Genomic DNA, 17730 nt, shown 5'->3' with positions numbered 1-17730 from the left:
GATTACTGGGCTGGGGCACCTTCCTTATGAGGAAAGGCTACAGCGTTTGGGCCTCTTCAGCCTAGAAAAGAGATGCCTGAGGGGGGACATGATTGTGACATACGAAATTAGGCATGGGAAGGATAAAATGGATAGAGAGATGCTCTTTACACTCTCACATAACACCAGAACCAGGCGACATCCACTGAAATTGAGTGTTGGGAGAGTTAGGACAGACAAAAGAAAATATTTCTTTACTCAGCGTGTGGTCGGTCTGTGGAACTCCTTGCCACAGGATGCGGTGACGGCATCTGGCCTGGATGCCTTTAAAAGGGGATTGGACAAGTTTCTGGAAGAAAAATCCATTATGGGTTACAAGCCATGATGTGTATGTGCAACCTCCTGATTTTAGAAATGGGCTATGTCAGATGCAAGGGAGGGCACCAGGATGCAGGTCTCTTGTTACCTGGTGTGCTCCCTGAGGCATTTGGTGGGCAGCTGTGACATACAGGAAGCTGGACTAGATGGGCCTGTGGCCTGATCCAGTGGGGCTGTTCTTATGTTCTTATCTTTAGGCCAACTAGGTAGCTGCCTAGAGCCCAGACCTCAGAGCGACACAGAAACGACCTTTGAGGGGTACCATTTTATACTTATTCTTGCAATTAAAAAAAATAGTATCAAGTTTTGCACTTTTCTTTTTCTACAACTGCTTTTGAAAAATGGAAGTTGGCAATTTTTTGGGGGGGGGGGTTAGGTACTTAGCCTTGTCTCGGTTGCAAAATGGCCTGGGACTGGCTCCTGTTGCACTTTCCCAAGTCTAATGCCATCTCCAGGATGAAGCTATGAAAGACTACAGCAAGCCAGCATCCTCTCCTGTTTCCCCCCCCCCCCCCGTTTCTCCAACAGATAACTCAAGATTCTATAGCTCCCGGAGACCACTGAACTTGCATGGTTTGCATCAGGCTGCTAGATTTGTAAATTAAAAGGGAAAAACCCAGTCTCCTTCTGCTAACACAGAACCTCCAGAGTACATAGGACATCTATGGGCAGCCCTGTGCTGTGTGCAACCACCTGAGTTCACTGTAACTAGGGGTGTTTCACAAGGGTTTTATTTTTTTGCAGATTTCATGATTTGAAAAGCGGTGTGATGTTTTTATTCCAAGTTCTCATTTTTATTAATTTTAAAGCAACATTTCTCAAACTGTGGATTGTGAGCCAATTTCGGGTGGATCGTATGGTACTCAGCTGCCATTGAAGATACAGAGCTGAACATACAGGAACAGAGCTGCTGGGCAGGGCGGGCTCCCAACAGGACAGACACAGGGTGCTTCGCCCTGAATAGGTGGGATGCTGGAAAGGAGCGGAGGGCTGTATGATTGAGTAGGATCCAAGTCTGCCTTCTGCTTTGACTTCTGAGCTGGAGTGTTTGAATTTCGAACTGTGCAAAATAACAGCACAAGTGTGCTGTGTAATGGGCCCTTTGGCTGACTGCCACTTAGGTTTGAAGCCTATGTTGACGATGTCACTTCTGGCCATGACATCACTTCCAGATTAATGACATCACTTCTGGTGGGTCCCAACAGACTCTCATTCTAAAAAGTGGGTCTCAGTGCTAAAAAGTTTGACAACCACCGCTTTAAAGTGTACTGGGCAGGTGATACAGTGCCAGTAGATGCAGCCACAGTATTATTTCTAACTGGAAAAGCAATCCAGGTGGTTTACAAATTGGCAGGCTGTTGTATATATAATTCAGTTCCTCCCAATGTTTCCCTTTCAATGCATGGGCATCAACCTGGCTACACTCCAATCCCTTCCAAGCCTTCACAGGCAGCCACACATCACTCACTAGCCAGTTCTCAGGATTTGTTTCTTGTAAGTTGACTCCATCACACTTCACAGTGTGTTCCAACAGTGGCTACTGGTCTCCCATCCAAGGTCAACCCAAGGTTGATCCTGCTTAGCATCTCCAGGTAGACCAACAGCACAACCACCACTCCACACAACAAAGAGGCTCTTTAAGGGCAATCTATGTCCAGTAGTCTGTGCAAGGTTTGTTGGAGGCAGCTGTGCAGGAAGCCTCACCCACAGGCTCCGCTGGGCTCTAGGCCAGGGCCACTCGAACTGCAGCCTGGGGGCTGGATTGAGGGTTCAGGAGGTTCTATCCATCTGGTGAGCAGACCTTTGGTCCCCCGATTTGGGGACAGAGACGTTCTGGGCAGTTGTGCCTGCCCGGGTGCCCTGTCATGTGGCCTTCTGGGATGCCAGGTAGCACTTGTGCCGGCCCAAAGCATCCCTGTCCTCAGGAGGACTCCGGGTGGTGCCTGGATGGAAAACCAGGACGCTGGGCCTTCGCACGGCCTTCTGGGACACAGAGCAGCAGATATAGAGCATCCCCATACTCTGAACAAGAGGACTTTACACTCTCACATAATACCAGAACCAGGGGACATCCACTAAAATTGAGTGTTGGGCGGGTTAGGACAGACAAAAGAAAATATTTCTTTACTCAGCGCGTGGTCGGTCTGTGGAACTCCTTGCCACAGGATGTGGTGCTGGCGTCTAGCCTAGACGCCTTTAAAAGGGGATTGGACGAGTTTCTGGAGGAAAAATCCATTATGGGGTACAAGCCATGATGTGTATGCGCAACCTCCTGATTTTAGGAATGGGTTAAGTCAGAATGCCAGATGTAGGGGAGAGCACCAGGATGAGGTCTCTTGTTATCTGGTGTGCTCCCTGGGGCATTTGGTGGGCCGCTGTGAGATACAGGAAGCTGGACTAGATGGGCCTATGGCCTGATCCAGTGGGGCTGTTCTTATGTTCTTATGACTCTCGCACGGCCTTCTAGGATGCAGAGCAGCAGACGTAGAGTGTCCCTGTCCTCCGAACAAGAGGACTCTGCGTGGTGCCTTGGCAGAACACTGGGACGCTGGGCAGACGACCTTCGCCTGGCCTTCTGGGACGTGGAGCAGCAGATGTCACTGGCCAGAGTGTCCCCGTCCTCCGAACAAGAGGACTCTCGCACGGCCTTCTGGGACATGGAGCAGTAGATGTGACTGCCCAGAGCGTCCCCGTCCTCCGAGCGAGGAGGACTCCGGACGGGGACTGCTCACTCTGAGAGCACAGTGCCGGCCAGTGTGAGTGCCACTGCTCTGGCCAAGAACTCCAATGAGGCCTTGGCTTGGCTCAGCCTGGCCCGGCCCGGCCCGGCCCAAGCTGAGGAGGCCTTGGGGTCTTCCTTCCACTCTGGACTCCCTCAAAGGGCTCCCCTGCGTGGCCTGATGCTCTCAGGGTCTGAGGAGAGGTCCTGCTGTGAGGTGAGTGGCTGGCCCCGCCCCCACTCTCTGATTGGCCAGCTCTCTGAAGCCCGTCAGAATTGGAGGGAAATTCTCCTCAGAACTGCACCACCTCGGCTGCCCGCAGCCGTTGGAGGGCCCCACCAATCACAGGCGAGGGCGAGCATTACGAGTGGGACTGCCAGCGTCGGTAGCTAATCACAAGACTGCAACGGCCAACGCTCTGTCTCGGGAAAGGACAGGACGGAGCGGCCATCCACCAATGAGGAAGAAGAGTCCCGCCCCCATGGCTGTGCAGCTGGCCAATAGCGTGTCCGCTCTCCATATGATTGGCAGGCTTTCCTCCAATCGCGTGAGGCTAATGAGCTTTCGCGTTTACACTGGGGTGTTCGGTGATCTCTGCCTGGGATTGATAGAAGAGGGCAGGCAAAACTGCCTGCCCGCTCCTTTACAGCCATCCGCACTGGTCCTCTCGTGCGTCGATCAATCCTTTCCTTGAAGTTCACTGGCTGACTACTTGACCGACGCACTACTTGTCCATTCACCGTCGCAAATCGGGAAAAGGGGCGGTGCACACTGGCACCGGGTGCCCAACCGGACAAGAGTACTCCAAAGCCAATCAACGTTCCAGACGCCGAACGCGCCCCGCCCCCTCCCGCACCGCCCAATGGCCGAGCGCTGCGTCTTGAGCGACAGGCGGCGCCCCCAGTGCCTGTCGAGCGAGGGCGCGAGGGCGGCCGGCGGCCAATGGGAGCGCGCGGCGGCGCAGCCAATGGGAGCGCGGCGGGCGGCGGGCGGCAGCGGGGCCATGGCGTCCGTGCGGGGCACGAGCAGCGTCGGCGGCGGGCGCGGGGCCCTGGCGGCGGCCCTGGGGCCCGAGGGGGAGCCTGGCGGGGGGCTGCCGGCGTCCTCACAGTACGGGAACGGTCTGGGCGGCGCGGGCGGCCCCGGCGGGGAGACGGGCGGCGCGGGCGGCGCGCTCCGTGAGGAGGAGCTGGAGGACGAGGACGAGGAGGAGGAGCTGCTGCTGGAGGCGGCGGGCGGCGGCGGCGGAGGAGGAGGAGCGGGCGGCGGCGCGGGGGGTCGCGGGTCCGGCCCCAGGGGCGCCCTCTCCTCCCACGCCTCCCGGGCAGGGCAGGCGGGCGCGGGGGCCGCCCTCCACCGCCCCCACCCCGAGGAACTGGAGGAGGAGGCCGGCCTGGGCGAGGGCGACCCCGGGGACTCCGCCATCGAAGACCCGGTGAGCCCCCTTCGTCTGGGGTGGGGGGCTCGGCGGGGGCCCCTCGGAGCAGCCTGGCTTTCTCCCGGCGCTTAGCTGGGAGTAGGCCCATTGACTGTAATGGGGCTTGCTTCTGTGTAGACGGGCATAGGGTGGGGCTCTAAAGCTGCAATCCTAGCCACGCTTACCTGGGAGTGAGGCCCGTTGACTATAATGGGACTTACTTCTGAGTTAGACGCATGCATGGCTTGGGGCTTTAAGGCTGCAGTCCTGTCTACGCTTACGTGGGAGTAAGCTCAGTTGACTGTAATGGGACTTACTTCTGAGTAGGCAGGCACAGGACTGGGCTCTTGGGCTACACTCCTATCCACACTCACCTGGGAGTAAGGCCCATTGACTGTAATGGGGCTTGCTTCTGAGTAGACAGGCACAGGACTGGCCCTGCGTCTTGTATTTGCCCAGGAAAATCTATCTTGTGATCACGCTGACCACAGAATCCTCAGTAAATGTTCTCTCCCCAGTCACTGCCTTGTATTAGCTCAGGCTAGCCTACTTTGATGTGCTGCTGTAAAGGTAGAGGCTCTGTAGCCATGTAGATCATCCTGGACTCTGTGAGGAAGAGTGGGATAAAAATATGATGTCAAAGCAAGATGGGGGGGTGGTTCACAAGGATCATCCTTTGGGGGGTGACTGATGGTGGAAATGAGGGAGAAGGAGGTGATGGAATGAGGGTCTTGAACTTGAGCAGAAGACACTTATATGTGTGCATAGGGATGCTGGTGATGGCAGTGGGTGTTCAGATATGCTCCAGAGGGGGTTGGTCTGTAATAGAGATGAAATGTAGGGCTGGGGGTTGAGTCTGAAGTGTGCCATTGTGGAGAACCATGTGGATGGAGACACTTAAGATCCACTGTGAGATGGATCTGCTAGCTGAGGCAATTAATCAGTGGGGTGGGGGGTACTGTTAGGGAGTGGTGTTGCCCAAAAGCCATTTGGGTTGTTGGGATTATTCTGGAGAAGATTGGCAAGTGTGAGAATAAGGAGTTGTGTATCTAGCAGGAGGCAAAGGTGGGATTAGGCATCATAGGAATTTGGCAGAAATGGAATTGAAACACTGGTCTAGGGCATTGGTTCTCAAACTGAGCCCTGGCTCCCTGGGGAGCTGTGGAAACCAGCCAGGGGAGCCACAGAATTCTTGCAAAAAACCTGCTGCCCTATACAATGTATAGCATTGTTGTTCTAATGGGGAGATGTGGCCAGTGGCCCATTAGGTCAAGGGAACCACCAGTCAAAAAAAGTTTGGGAATTACTGGTCTAGGGGTTGGTTTTGGAAGAGAGAAATGAAATGGAGGTAGTTGGATAAGGATTTTAACAATGCACCTTATATGTGGAAAAAGTAGTAGTAATTGGGGGGAATTGAGTAATTGGGAATGAAGAGTGGGTTTTAACAGAATTCTTAAGTAGGATTGAAATATTTCATAATTTGCTCCCCACTTTTTCCTGTCCATGCTTTCTGTTCATTAGGAGCTGGAAGCCATTAAAGCGCGTGTTCGAGAAATGGAGGAAGAAGCGGAGAAACTGAAGGAGTTGCAGAATGAAGTGGAGAAGCAAATGAACATGAGTCCTCCACCTGGCAACGGTGAGCACCATGCCTTGCATTTCCACATGTGCATTCTGTCTCTTTGGCTAGGCCACTCAGGCTGGCAAGCATTCAGAGGGTTGAAGGAGCAGGATTTTGGAGCTGTGCGTAACTGGCAAGACAGTCTAAATATACAAGATGTACAAGTCTTTGGAAATGAGGCAATAATAAAATGGGGGTGTAATGTAAAATATACACCAACTCCACATCTGAGTAGTGCTATGAATGGGTGGGAAAGGCTGCTTGCTGTTGGAACAGGTGGCCCTGGAAATGTGTAAATTCTACAGTGGTTGAACTCTTTAGAGCCCCTTGAATGAATGCCAGGGAGGTCCAGAGTCCATAATGACATGCATTATGCAGATGTGAGGGCTGGTGCAATTCAGATTGATCTGGCTGCAGAAACTGGCCTTAATGTGGAAAAGAACGAGTATATTTTCAGGAATTGGAAAAAAAAATACAGGCGGTCCCAGATCTCATGTGGTTGAGCATAGCAAAAATCACATGAAGCAAATCCATTAAAAAACAATGTCCCTTAAAAAAAATGTCCCTTTGCTCAGTGATTTAAAAGCAGCTTTGCTGTCCTTTGTAATGCATGACAGAGGTTTCAGGCACACATTCAGTCTCTCAGGTGCTTAGAAAGGTTCCGCTCTTAGGCAGCTGACAATGCAGGAAGTGATAATCACTTCCACTTAGCATTCTTTTATGTGCTTAGGGGTAAGGGAGTGGTTGCTTGGAGAGAGATTGAATGATGAATTGTCTGCTGGTTGCCTTCTTCCACACTAACAGGTCTATTGTTGAATGTCTTTTTTCTTTTAATTTCAAGGGCCCTTCTCATGAGCTTTGAGATGGGGGGGGGAATCCATGAATAATTAGATTATACTTGTAATGTTAAGAATTTATTTTTTTCTAGCCTGGGGTCTGGTACACTTTTTATACATTAGTGAAATGTGGGAATTTGATTTAAAATTTTGTACTAACTCTACAAGTTGCGAAACGGCAAGTTAGTTACAGCGTGAATTTGCAACCATTAAAATGGAAGCACCAGAACAAAAGTTGATAAAATTCACCAAGAGGGTAAAATTTACAGCAGTTAGAATAATGGGAAGCAGTTGCCTAGTGGTGTGCGTTTTCAGTTTCCCTATTTCAGGGGGCCTTTGTCTGTTGAAGAGCAATAGAGTGTTGTAGAACACCTGGGAATGTGCTTCAGGGCATGCACTTACTTCATTCAGGTGCAGTGGACAGACCCAAAGGACCTCATTTGACCCTGAATCATGTATTGCCTACAACATATCAAATGCTTTCCTTCGTCTGTGCAGACAGGCTTCCTTCAGGAAGATTGGCTTCCACTCCTAACTTTCTTACGAAGGAGCGCCTGAAAATGTTCAAGGAGTCCCACGTATTGCTCTGTTTGCTTTTTAAAACATTTATACCCCAATTTTCCATCAAGGGTTTCTCAAGGAAGCTCACTTACTGAATCAATTAAAAACAATAATTTGAAAAAACAGTTAACCAATATAAACATTTAAGACACAGCATCTTAGGAAATAACACAGCTCAGAAACTAAAGTGCCGTGTTTTAATTCTAACTTGATGATATACAAGCTCGGAGTTCCCAAGAACACGATTTGAAAAGCTGTGGCATAACTAATAAGATGCCTGGTTCATTTGCAGACACGAGAAATGGGGCCATGCCATCTGTCCCCAAATGTGAATATGCTGGTGTGAGAGAGCTAGTAAGAGGGATCCTTGGCTTGGTCAACCCAATGTGTTGGACCTGGACAGAATCTCGTGATTGGAACATGACACCAATAGGTTTGGTGTCAGGCTCTGATATGGCTTTATGAACTCAACAGTGTACTTGCACATGGCTCCCTTGAATACTTGTTCTTTCGGTTAGTAAAACATTGCCAGTTCCTAAGACTTAAAACAATAACAAGGCAGATTATAGGACAGCTAACAAAAAAACATCTCTCCTACCTGACAGTAAGGGATAATTCAAAAATGTTTCTTTGGCATAAGATATCAAATAACTTAGCAAGGGTCCCACAGAGATGGCATCATTTTGGTTTACATGACACCCTTTGGAAGTGGTTTACATAAGAACAGCCCCACTGGATCAGGCCATAGGCCCATCTAGTCCAGCTTCCTGTATCTCACAGCGGCCCACCAAATGCCCCAGGGAGCACACCAGATAACAAGAGACCTCATCCTAGTGCCCTCCCCTGCATCTGGCATTCTGACATAACCCATTTCTAAAATCAGGAGGTTGCGCATACACATCATGGCTTGTACCCCATAATGGATTTTTCCTCCAGAAACTTGTCCAATCCCCTTTTAAAGGCGTCTAGGCTAGACGACAGCACCACATCCTGTGGCAAGGAGTTCCACAGACCGACCACACGCTGAGTAAAGAAATATTTTCTTTTGTCTGTCCTAACCCGCCCAACACTCAATTTTAGTGGATGTCCCCTGGTTCTGGTATTATGTGAGAGTGTAAAGAGCATCTCCCTATCCACTCTGTCCACCCCCTGCATAATTTTGTATGTCTCAATCATGTCCCCCCTCAGGCGCCTCTTTTCTAGGCTGAAGAGGCCCAAACGCCGTAGCCTTTCCTCATAAGGAAGGTGCCCCAGCCCAGTAATCAACTTAGTTGCTCCCTTTTGCACCTTTTCCACTATGTCCTTTTTGAGATGCGGCGACCAGAACTGGACACAATACTCCAGGTGTGGCCTTACCATAGATTTGTACAACGGCATTATAATACTAGCCGTTTTGTTCTCAATACCCTTCCTAATGATCCCAAGCATAGAATTGGCCTTCTTCACTGCCGCCGCACATTGGGTCGACACTTTCATCGACCTGTCCACCACCACCCCAAGATCTCTCTCCTGATCTGTCACAGACAGCTCAGAACCCATCAGCCTATATCTAAAGTTTTGATTTTTGCCCCAATGTGCATGACTTTACACTTACTGACATTGAAGCGCATCTGCCATTTTGCTGCCCATTCTGCCAGTCTGGAGAGATCCTTCTGCAGCTCCTCACAATCACTTCTGGTCTTCACCACTCGGAAAAGTTTGGTGTCATCTGCAAACTTAGCCACTTCACTGCTCAACCCTGTCTCCAGGTCATTTATGAAGAGGTTGAAAAGCACCCGTCCCAGGACAGATCCTTAGGACATGGTTTCTTAGGACATGGTGCAGGATTGTCTGCCTTGATGTTGGTCTTCATGGCTGTGGACTTGATCTGTGGGCATTCTGGGATATAAGATTTATGTTATCCAAAGGAAACATACTTGTGTGTTTGCCTGCAGAACAGACCCTGAGTAACTGAGTCCACGACCTACCAATGTGTCATGAACCAATTTTTGGTGGTTCACAAAACAGACAGGACAGATTAGGGTATGTGTATCAAGAGCTGAACAAGCTGCTACTTGGGGGGGGGGGAACACTGCTGCCCAGTCACTGTTATAGCCACACCCCTTGGCATTTATAAATCAGGCAGCAGCCTCTAGGCTTCGAAAGCAACATTGCTCAATGTTTGTCCCCCACTGTACCACTTCACATGGCCTACCTATTGGAAACACCACTGGAAGTAACTCATCTTCAGTTACTTTTGGGTTGGATGGCCAGACTTGATGCATCAAACACTGGTAAGAGGCTCGGGGTGGATGGGAGGGCTTTTTAAAAAAGCTCAACCCTTCAAGCTGAGCCTCCTATTGCTGCTTGTCATGTAGTGTTTCTAGTCTTTCTGCCTGGTGGTGGGGGTCTGAGGTCCCGCATGTACTACTGGACAATACCTCAAGTACCGTTGGTGGTACAAGTACCGCTGGTTGAGAAACACTTTGGGAAATACTGCTATAGAAGATACAGCATCTTTTGCCAGGGAAATCCCCTTATTCTTCAATTCTAATATATGAAGACTTAAGTAAATGGTTCTGGGTTAAATTAAAAAAAAAACCTATATCAAAATTATTTAGAAAAAAAACCAATCAAATTAAAATGATAATTACTTGATAAAAAGTTGTTTTCCTTTTTCCACAAATATCTGCAGGTACTCATTACCTTCATGAACTAATCAGTCAGACCAAAGACTTTACATGACCATTGACATAGTTTAGAAATTGCTTACATGAAAGGCTAGCTATTTTATTGAATATTTACCAGATTTTACTGTGCTGTGGTAGCAGGTCTGAGGTTTCTTATGTGGCTAAACGCTTAACCTTACTTTTCAAGAGTGGAATGCTGTTTGGTTTGGTATAATCAAGTATTCAATCTCTTCTCTCTTAAAAGAAAATTGTTTTAGGTTTTTTTTATGTCACTCATAAGATTTTCAAAAATATGCAGAATATAGTAATGCCTGTAGGAATTGTAGTCTGATGGACGTGCTGTTGATGGTCCTGCAATGAAGTATGGCAGTTTTGGAAGCAGGTACCCATATTAATTTAAACAATTCTCAGTATTAAAACGCAATCTGGATCTGGCTATTTCTTCTCACACAAGTTTGTGATAAAGTCGCTAGTTTAAAGGAGCACTTATTATTCCATATGATTATAGCAGCTACTATTACTTTAGCCAAGTACTGGATGCCAGCTATTCTCCAAAGAATGATTGGTGAAACTGTGAGGTTTGGCTTTAATGCATAAAGTAGTCTAGTATTTAAACGCTAAGAATAACCCAACAGTAAGCAATAAATATTTTTTGGTTTGGGAGGATTTCAGATAACATTGGAATAAGAAGTGCAGATAATTTCAAGGAAACCGTTTTTATTTCAGTGGAGAAAGAAAGGGTTTTGTTAAATTTCAGTTTTCTCATCTGTATTTGTAGGTAATATTCTTTGTTTTGTGTGTTGTTGTAATATCTGACTACCTAGCCCAAAAAAGGTAGGTACACACACACTTGTCTTTCTCACAAAATTCGTCCCCTTCATTCCACATTTTGGATTCTGAAACCAATTATGGAAAAATAACCTGGGGGTGAGCTTGCAGAGAGAACTGGGAGGTGACAGAGATGCTAGCTTCCCCCCCCCCCCCAAAAAAAAAAAAAATCAGGCACGCTTGCCATTGTCAGCCTTGGTCTGTGACCTTGTTCTGCTCATGTCCTGTAATGACTGAAAGGAAGCCAATACAGCATTGTGCTGGGGAATGGATGCATTGTCCCTCCACACCATGGAGTTTCAACCCTCATGACGCCTCCATTTGATTAAAAACTTTTGTTTGGTTTGGAGAAGCCATTATAAGTTGCCTCAGATGTCTGGTGTGCTAAAAATGTAATCATAAAACACGGCACAAGACATAGTAAAGTATTAAAGTAGCAAAGAATTAAAAGCACATGCTAGGCAAGCTGTTCTGAGAGACCTCAATGGTTGTCTTTTTGAGAAGTTAACAAACTTTGAAACTGCTAATGAAGAGCAGGCTGGTTGGATTGCTCTGGAGCATAAATCCTATAAAATAGATAAAGGGGAGGGTTGCTTTGAGCTGGCTTTCTGTGACTTTTTTGAGGTACTTTAGCTACGTAAAGCCTCTGTGTTCAGTGACAGGATACCTTGGCACTCAGGTCCTGTGTTGTCCATCCCTTGTTGATTTTCCCAAAACTGGCTGCTTCTGGAGTATGGGTCCTTGTGTGGATTCTCCTTTCCGAGGCATCAAAATAATTCTTCCTTCGTTGCTTTCCCAAATTAAGCTGCTGCTCTCTCCCCAGCCGGCCCTGTCATCATGTCTTTAGAAGAAAAGATGGAAGCAGACGCCCGATCCATATACGTGGGCAATGTAAGTTTTTTTTTTCTAGTCTCCCAACTGTTGTCAAGAGGGCAAAAGGAACGCACCTGTCTCCTCACCCCCAACACCCTACATTTCAGGTGGATTATGGGGCAACAGCGGAGGAGCTTGAGGCCCACTTCCATGGCTGTGGCTCTGTCAACCGCGTGACCATCCTCTGTGACAAGTACACCGGCCACCCTAAGGGGTGAGTGTGAATTGATGGGTTGAGGACAGGGAAAGGAACTGCTGCGCACTGCGCGATGCTTCCCATTGATGATGACTTCCCGTTCCTTGCTGCCCCAGGTTCGCCTACATTGAGTTCTCAGACAAGGAGTCGGTGCGGACGTCCTTAGCGTTAGATGAGTCCCTCTTCAGGGGCAGACAGATCAAGGTGTGTGTGGATTTCATCAGCTTCCTTTCCACCAGGGTCCCAGGTCTGCCAAGAAATTTCTGATTCTTATCTCCCTCACCTCTTCTGGATAGCTAGCTTGAAAATCTTGGTCCTGCCTGCAAGTCGTTTCCATCTCTCACTTCTCTGTGGTCCCCTGCCGTTTGAATTTTGATTGGGCGTGTCTCATGGTGAAGAACAGTTCCTTTGACTGAAGTTGCTTCATCGGTAGCCCTGTATTAAAAAAATTATGAGCAGGGGAAGGGAAGGTGGTGGGAGAGTAGGAAGGAAAACACAGGTGTTGGGAATGGCAAGTTCCTGCTTATTGGGTGTGGGGATGGTCACCCCTGATGTTAAAGTCTTTCGGGATGATTTTCTACAACTTTCTCTTGAGCCTCATTTGCGGGGATATCTTACCCTTTTGAAGGTGATTCCCAAACGGACCAATCGCCCTGGGATCAGCACCACAGACCGGGGCTTCCCCCGGACCCGATACAGAGGGAGAGGATCCGGCTACAGCAGTTCCCGGGCCCGTTTCTACAGTGGCTTCAGTAGCAGGCCGCCCCGAGGGCGTGCTTACAGGTCTGGCAAGGGGGGGTTGGCGGGATGGGGAGGGCTAACTGCACTTCAGGTGATGCCTGCATGGGGGTGAAAGATGGCAGGAGCCCCAACCCAGGGTTCTCTGGGGTGGATATGACAAGTGAGGAAGATGGGCTGGGAACCATAGTTGCTTCTGGTTCTGGCAAAGGGAAGTCTAATAAAGCAGAAACAATTATTTAGAATAGTTGCTAAGACACTGGTTGGTGGGTGCTCCAAGGTTTAGGGCCCTGAGAAGAAAAACAATGAGGTGTTTGGTCAGTTGAAATATCTTGCTGTCAGTGTGTCACAAATAAGACCTAAAAACTGGATAAGGCCATCTTGCAGCCAGATTTCAGAGTGGTTTTGAAATGTAGTGAAATCCAAGGTCGATTGGACCTTCTGCAAAATCTTGTTTCACATCTAGAATTTGAGTTGAAACGGGAACTTTACTGAGAGTGTGAATGAATGTGTCACTTTCAGGAACTGGGCCTGCACAGAGGGACAGAGGCACACGTGCTCATGCCTTGTGGCCGGTAGCCTTAGCTCTCCAGTTCTGGGCTCTTTACGGGGAGGGTATTTTTGGTATTGCTTTATTAACCAGTTTCCTTCTTCTCTCCACAGGGGCCGGGCCAGAGCGACCTCATGGTATTCCCCTTACTAAAAACAAAAATAAAATTGTGGTTTTAGGAAGGAGGAAAAAAAAGAAAAAAAATGAAGATTGTTACCATGATGGAAAAAAAAAAATACTGTTGGGGGGAGGAGAATGTGTCTAATGCTGTGCAGAGAAAGGGGGCTGATGAATGTGGGTGGAGGGGGACTATCTAAACATGGGGGGCATTGTGTGTTGAATGTCCAGCCGGTAGTATTGCTGGCCTGAGCCCTGTCGCCCCTCTGCCCCTCACCCCCTTCTCTTCCATCTGTAGAGACTGGCTTGGTTATGCCCGACATTTTTCCCTCTTCTGTTTTTATTGTTGCCCTGTGTTTTGGGGGGGGAGGGACAGCTGCGGGGAGGTTTGGAGGGCTGACAGTTCTCCAAAGCTCTTGTGGTTTTTGGTCCTTGGCAAGCTGTTTCATCTTGTGTTTTTTTTTAATTCTTTGTATTTTGCTTTCGTTCTGCCGCACCCTTGCCCTGATTTCTTATGTGTGTATGTGTGTGCTTGGCTGCTTCCAGCTCTCATTTGCTTCTACATGGATCGGCTTAAAGGGAGGTGGTGGTGTGGGGTCCTTGGAGCAGTCCATGTCCAGATCTCGCCACCATATGCTTTTCCTGTTCCCCCACTTTGGCAGACTGCGTGTCTCAACATCCTGTTCTGGGGGAGGGGGGTGTTAGCCAGGAGACCCTTTTCTGGCTTCCCATCTCATGCCCCAACATCATAACCCCACCCCTGCTGTGCTCAGACTCTCACTCAAAATTCAGTTCTGAAACAAGTTGAGGTGTTTCCTGTGAAAACTGTTGGCCCTCACCCTAGGCTCATCTCTCTCTTCTTCTGTCTTTACTTCTCACTGCCCCTCCCCTCACCCCCCAGGGTATGTTGTTATGCCTTGTTTGAGTGTCTTTATCTTTACAGGTTCCTTTATTTTTTAGCCTGAAGAAATATCAGCGAAACCTGAAGCTCTAGAGACCAGGGGCAGGGAGAGGACTCCCTCGGGTTTGGTGGGTGTGGGGATGGAACCGAGGCCCCTCTTTCCATGTGGGAGAGTGACTTTTAAGAAAAGGGGGGGAAGATTCAGGTTGGGTGGGGGTGGGGAGGGTGAAGAGGGAGACAAAATAAAATGTTATGAGAGCAGGAAAAAAAATAAAGATGTTTTTGGAAGAATTCCTGATTCTGTTGTCATAAATAAAAGTGCTGTGCAGGAACTGTGGCCACTACTGAAAGGGAGGGTTGTTGTGGGTGCAGCGCTCTTGGCCTGGCTTGTGATTGTCCTGAGTGAGCCAGTGAATGGAGGTTGACTCAGTTGTACGATGTTGAGAGTTCATTAAACAGAAGTAGCTGTTCTTGGTGCCAGTGCTGAAGAGTCTTCGCTTCACAAGTCTGAAGTGATGTGTTTAGTCCTTATAGAAATCCTCAGCATCTTTGGAGGAGCTGTAGTGTTCGAGAGGGTGTAGTTGGTTACACAAAGTATGTGTGTTTCTGAATGGGAACGCTTGTGGGGAGTTGCCTTTTCAGGGCTGGAACAAATCTTGTTAATAGTGGCAAACTTTGTTGGTGTGCATTGGAGCAAAAATGTGTGGTTCCTTTGAATTGGGATTGAAAGAGGAGAAAATGTACCTTTCTGGCAGGAAAAGGAAGAGGAAGATTGCTTTGATGGTTGGCAGGGCACAAAGGTTCTTGATTTACTGGCTAGTTTCTACCCTGGCCAAAGCTCTCCCTTAGGGTAGAAGAGCTGGATTTCGCTGGTCTTCCAATTCGTTTGGTCATCAGCTTCTCTGAAGTCTTTTCCTTTACTTGGGGGGCACCAAAGATAGTTTACTAGAAATACAACCACTTTTAGAAGCTGCTACAGCTGTTCTTCAGAGGCCAGGTATACTGTTGCAAAGAAACCCATAACTTTAGGTGAGTGTAGCAGCTAGGGTAGTAAAACGGATGCAAATCTTATTTTTGCATAGTGCTCTACCTTGTGCATAAAGTAGCAGATGGAGAACATTGGTACGCGGGGCAGTTGAGCACTGGAGCAATTTTGTTGAAAAGAACAGGCAATCATTTTGAAGGTAGGGTGAAATACAAAAACAGGACTGTACACAAAACTTGCCTGAATTATTCAAAAGCTTCACACTGCCAGCCTAGCTTGTTTTGTCCTCACAGACATGCTCCCCTATTCCCAGTCAAAGCAAAGGCTAAACAAGGATTGGACAACAATGGTGGTTTGGAGTAGTACATCAACAATGCTGAGTTTTAAGCAGGGGGAAACAAAGATGTTGCAGCAGCTGCTTGCGCACTATTTGTGCAGTAAAACTACAACCAGGCTGTGGCATCATAAAACACTTTTACAGAAAAAATTATGTTTTTGAAAATGACCTCACATTTACGGAGTGCTTCAGAAGAAAGTAGTCACAAGTCCTCACTTAGAAGTTTTCAGTAGGATCTTGGAAACCGCAATTTGAACAAAAATGTTGCTGCAGACTAATTGATGTATGTAAACGTGTTACGTTCCTACAGCATATTTCTGGTCACAAAAACCTCCCTAAACTTCTAAAATAAAAATACCCAAAATACTTCTAATATTAAACACTGAAATAAATGTGAGCTTTCTGTGTAGGAGAAAATACACGCAGCCAGGGAGAATGCGCACCTTTCACATGGACAGGAGCCCTAGCTAAGAGTCAATTTTTTTTCTCATCAAGTTTGTAAAATGACTTGAAGTGAGGACCTGCTGCGTTTGGGTGCAAGGAGGTGCATCCCCCTGTGGGTTTTGAGCACATGACATCCAGATAAAATTAGCATCCTGAGACCATGGTGACACCTGGGTCAGATTCTCTGGAAGGGGCTAATAAAGGTCTTGGGGGGGGGAAGCAAAGAAATACCAGTGAATTGTTTAAATTATGTATTTAGCTTATTTTAACAGTCTGTAGTTCATGTCCCTTAAGGGTAAAAAGCAGCCAGAAGTCCTCAAACAAATTGCATTTTGAAGCACCTTGGGAAGATGCAGCCCATTGTTCGATGTCCAGGTTCCTTCTGTTAGTGATGTAAATTTGCAGGGGTGGAATTGCCAGACATTCCTCAGTGGGAGAGACAGAAAGTAAACTTCAGCAACATTCATTCCCCTTGGCCCCTAGCTTTGCCAAGAGTACTCAGCTGATGTACTGGCTCTGCATGGTACAACATACTATTAATGTTGTGGGTTGACAGGAGGGGAAGGTAGATTTCTTTGTTTGGCATAAATGGAGCACCTGCCTCAGAACAGCTCAAAGGCAGAAATCTAGCAGGAGTGCTTTTCTTAGCATGGTTATGCAGTGATGGGGGAAATACAGACCTGTGCAACTTCCAGCTGCTACCCATGTGGAACAGCCAGCCAGCCTTTCTGAGTGCCTGGAGAAACAGGATTACTGCACTGTGGGGCAACAGAATGTGATGGGACCTAAGAGGGAGTATGAGAAGAGCTTAGGGTGATGTAACAAGCCACAAAACAATCCAGCATCACCTATTCAAGCCATCAATTGGACCAGTTCAAAAATCATTTTTCTAAAAAAGATTGCAGAGGCCCAGGATTCCATTTTGGGACTGAGCCAGCAAAAAAAAAAAAAGGTATGTGTGTGTTAAAGCCCTTTGTAGACTGAGATGTCCAATAAGAAAATTTATTAAACAGGATGCTGTGCATAGATTAAAAGCTTGAAAACCTGTGGTTGTGTTGCTCAGTCTGGCAAGAGGGAGCAAAAAAAGCATGCTGACCTACAAGCTGGTGCTGATCTGCCTCCACTTCAGGGATTATGGAATGTGCTATGTCCAAAATACTTACGCAGTCAGACAGTATTGGCTTCTACATTGGTCCCTAGTAGAATCACACATCTTAAGATGGGGCATATGGCTGTGGGGCAGGGATCATACAATGTCTTGAAGAATGGCAGGCGAGTAACTAACCTTTCCACCTATATTTTGCCAGGCTTACTGTGTTTTTAAGAGCTGACAGGAACAAATACAGGCAGCAAGTCTTAGCCCCTGCCTGCATCGCCATTCAAGCCAAGCTAATTCCATTTCTGCCTGTCATATTCATAATTGATAAAATGGAGGGAACAAGGCAGGTGTCTTCATTTGAAAGGGGTGGGAATCCAGAAGAGAGCTGGGTCTGGCAGAAGGGTCTATTGCACAGAGAAGGGTTTAAGGGTCATTCTGTCCTTCCTGCATCCCAAACCAGGGGACTGGAAGTGTACTGTCCTAG

General features: G+C 47.8%; 2 protein-coding genes across 2 annotated transcripts in view; one reads left to right on the top strand and one right to left on the bottom strand.

Moving 5' to 3' along the window:
* Positions 1-4080: 4080 nt before the first annotated feature.
* Positions 4081-14571, top strand: PABPN1 (poly(A) binding protein nuclear 1). The gene is made up of 7 exons (XM_066629087.1): positions 4081-4512; positions 6016-6130; positions 11830-11897; positions 11987-12093; positions 12192-12279; positions 12704-12858; positions 13477-14571. Exons 1-7 carry the CDS (start codon positions 4081-4083, stop codon positions 13514-13516), a joined length of 1005 nt encoding a protein of 334 aa, XP_066485184.1. The 3' UTR covers positions 13517-14571.
* A 1814-nt stretch (positions 14572-16385) lies between these two features.
* Positions 16386-17730, bottom strand: part of SLC22A17 (solute carrier family 22 member 17) — an 18118-nt gene continuing 16773 nt past the window's right edge. Inside the window, exon 10 of the mRNA XM_066628055.1 lies at positions 16386-17730. This exon is cut by the window's right edge and continues 663 nt beyond it. The gene's annotated coding sequence lies outside the window, so the exon portion shown is untranslated.

This window comes from Tiliqua scincoides, chromosome 5 (genome assembly GCF_035046505.1).
Source record: "Tiliqua scincoides isolate rTilSci1 chromosome 5, rTilSci1.hap2, whole genome shotgun sequence".
NCBI lineage: Eukaryota > Metazoa > Chordata > Lepidosauria > Squamata > Scincidae > Tiliqua > Tiliqua scincoides.
The sequence above is the reverse complement of the archived record's forward strand: the minus strand, read 5'-3'. Positions and strand labels throughout refer to the sequence as shown.

What these genes read in the sequence shown, in the direction of transcription:
- PABPN1 (XM_066629087.1), top strand. Translation starts at nt 4,081, where the DNA reads ATGGCGTCCGTGCGGGGCACGAGCAGCGTCGGCGGCGGGCGCGGGGCC. An exon ending in GAGTCCTCCACCTGGCAACG is followed by an intron (nt 6,131 to 11,829) that starts GTGAGCACCATG and finishes CTCTCTCCCCAG; the next exon opens with CCGGCCCTGTCATCATGTCT. An exon ending in GATCCATATACGTGGGCAAT is followed by an intron (nt 11,898 to 11,986) that starts GTAAGTTTTTTT and finishes CCTACATTTCAG; the next exon opens with GTGGATTATGGGGCAACAGC.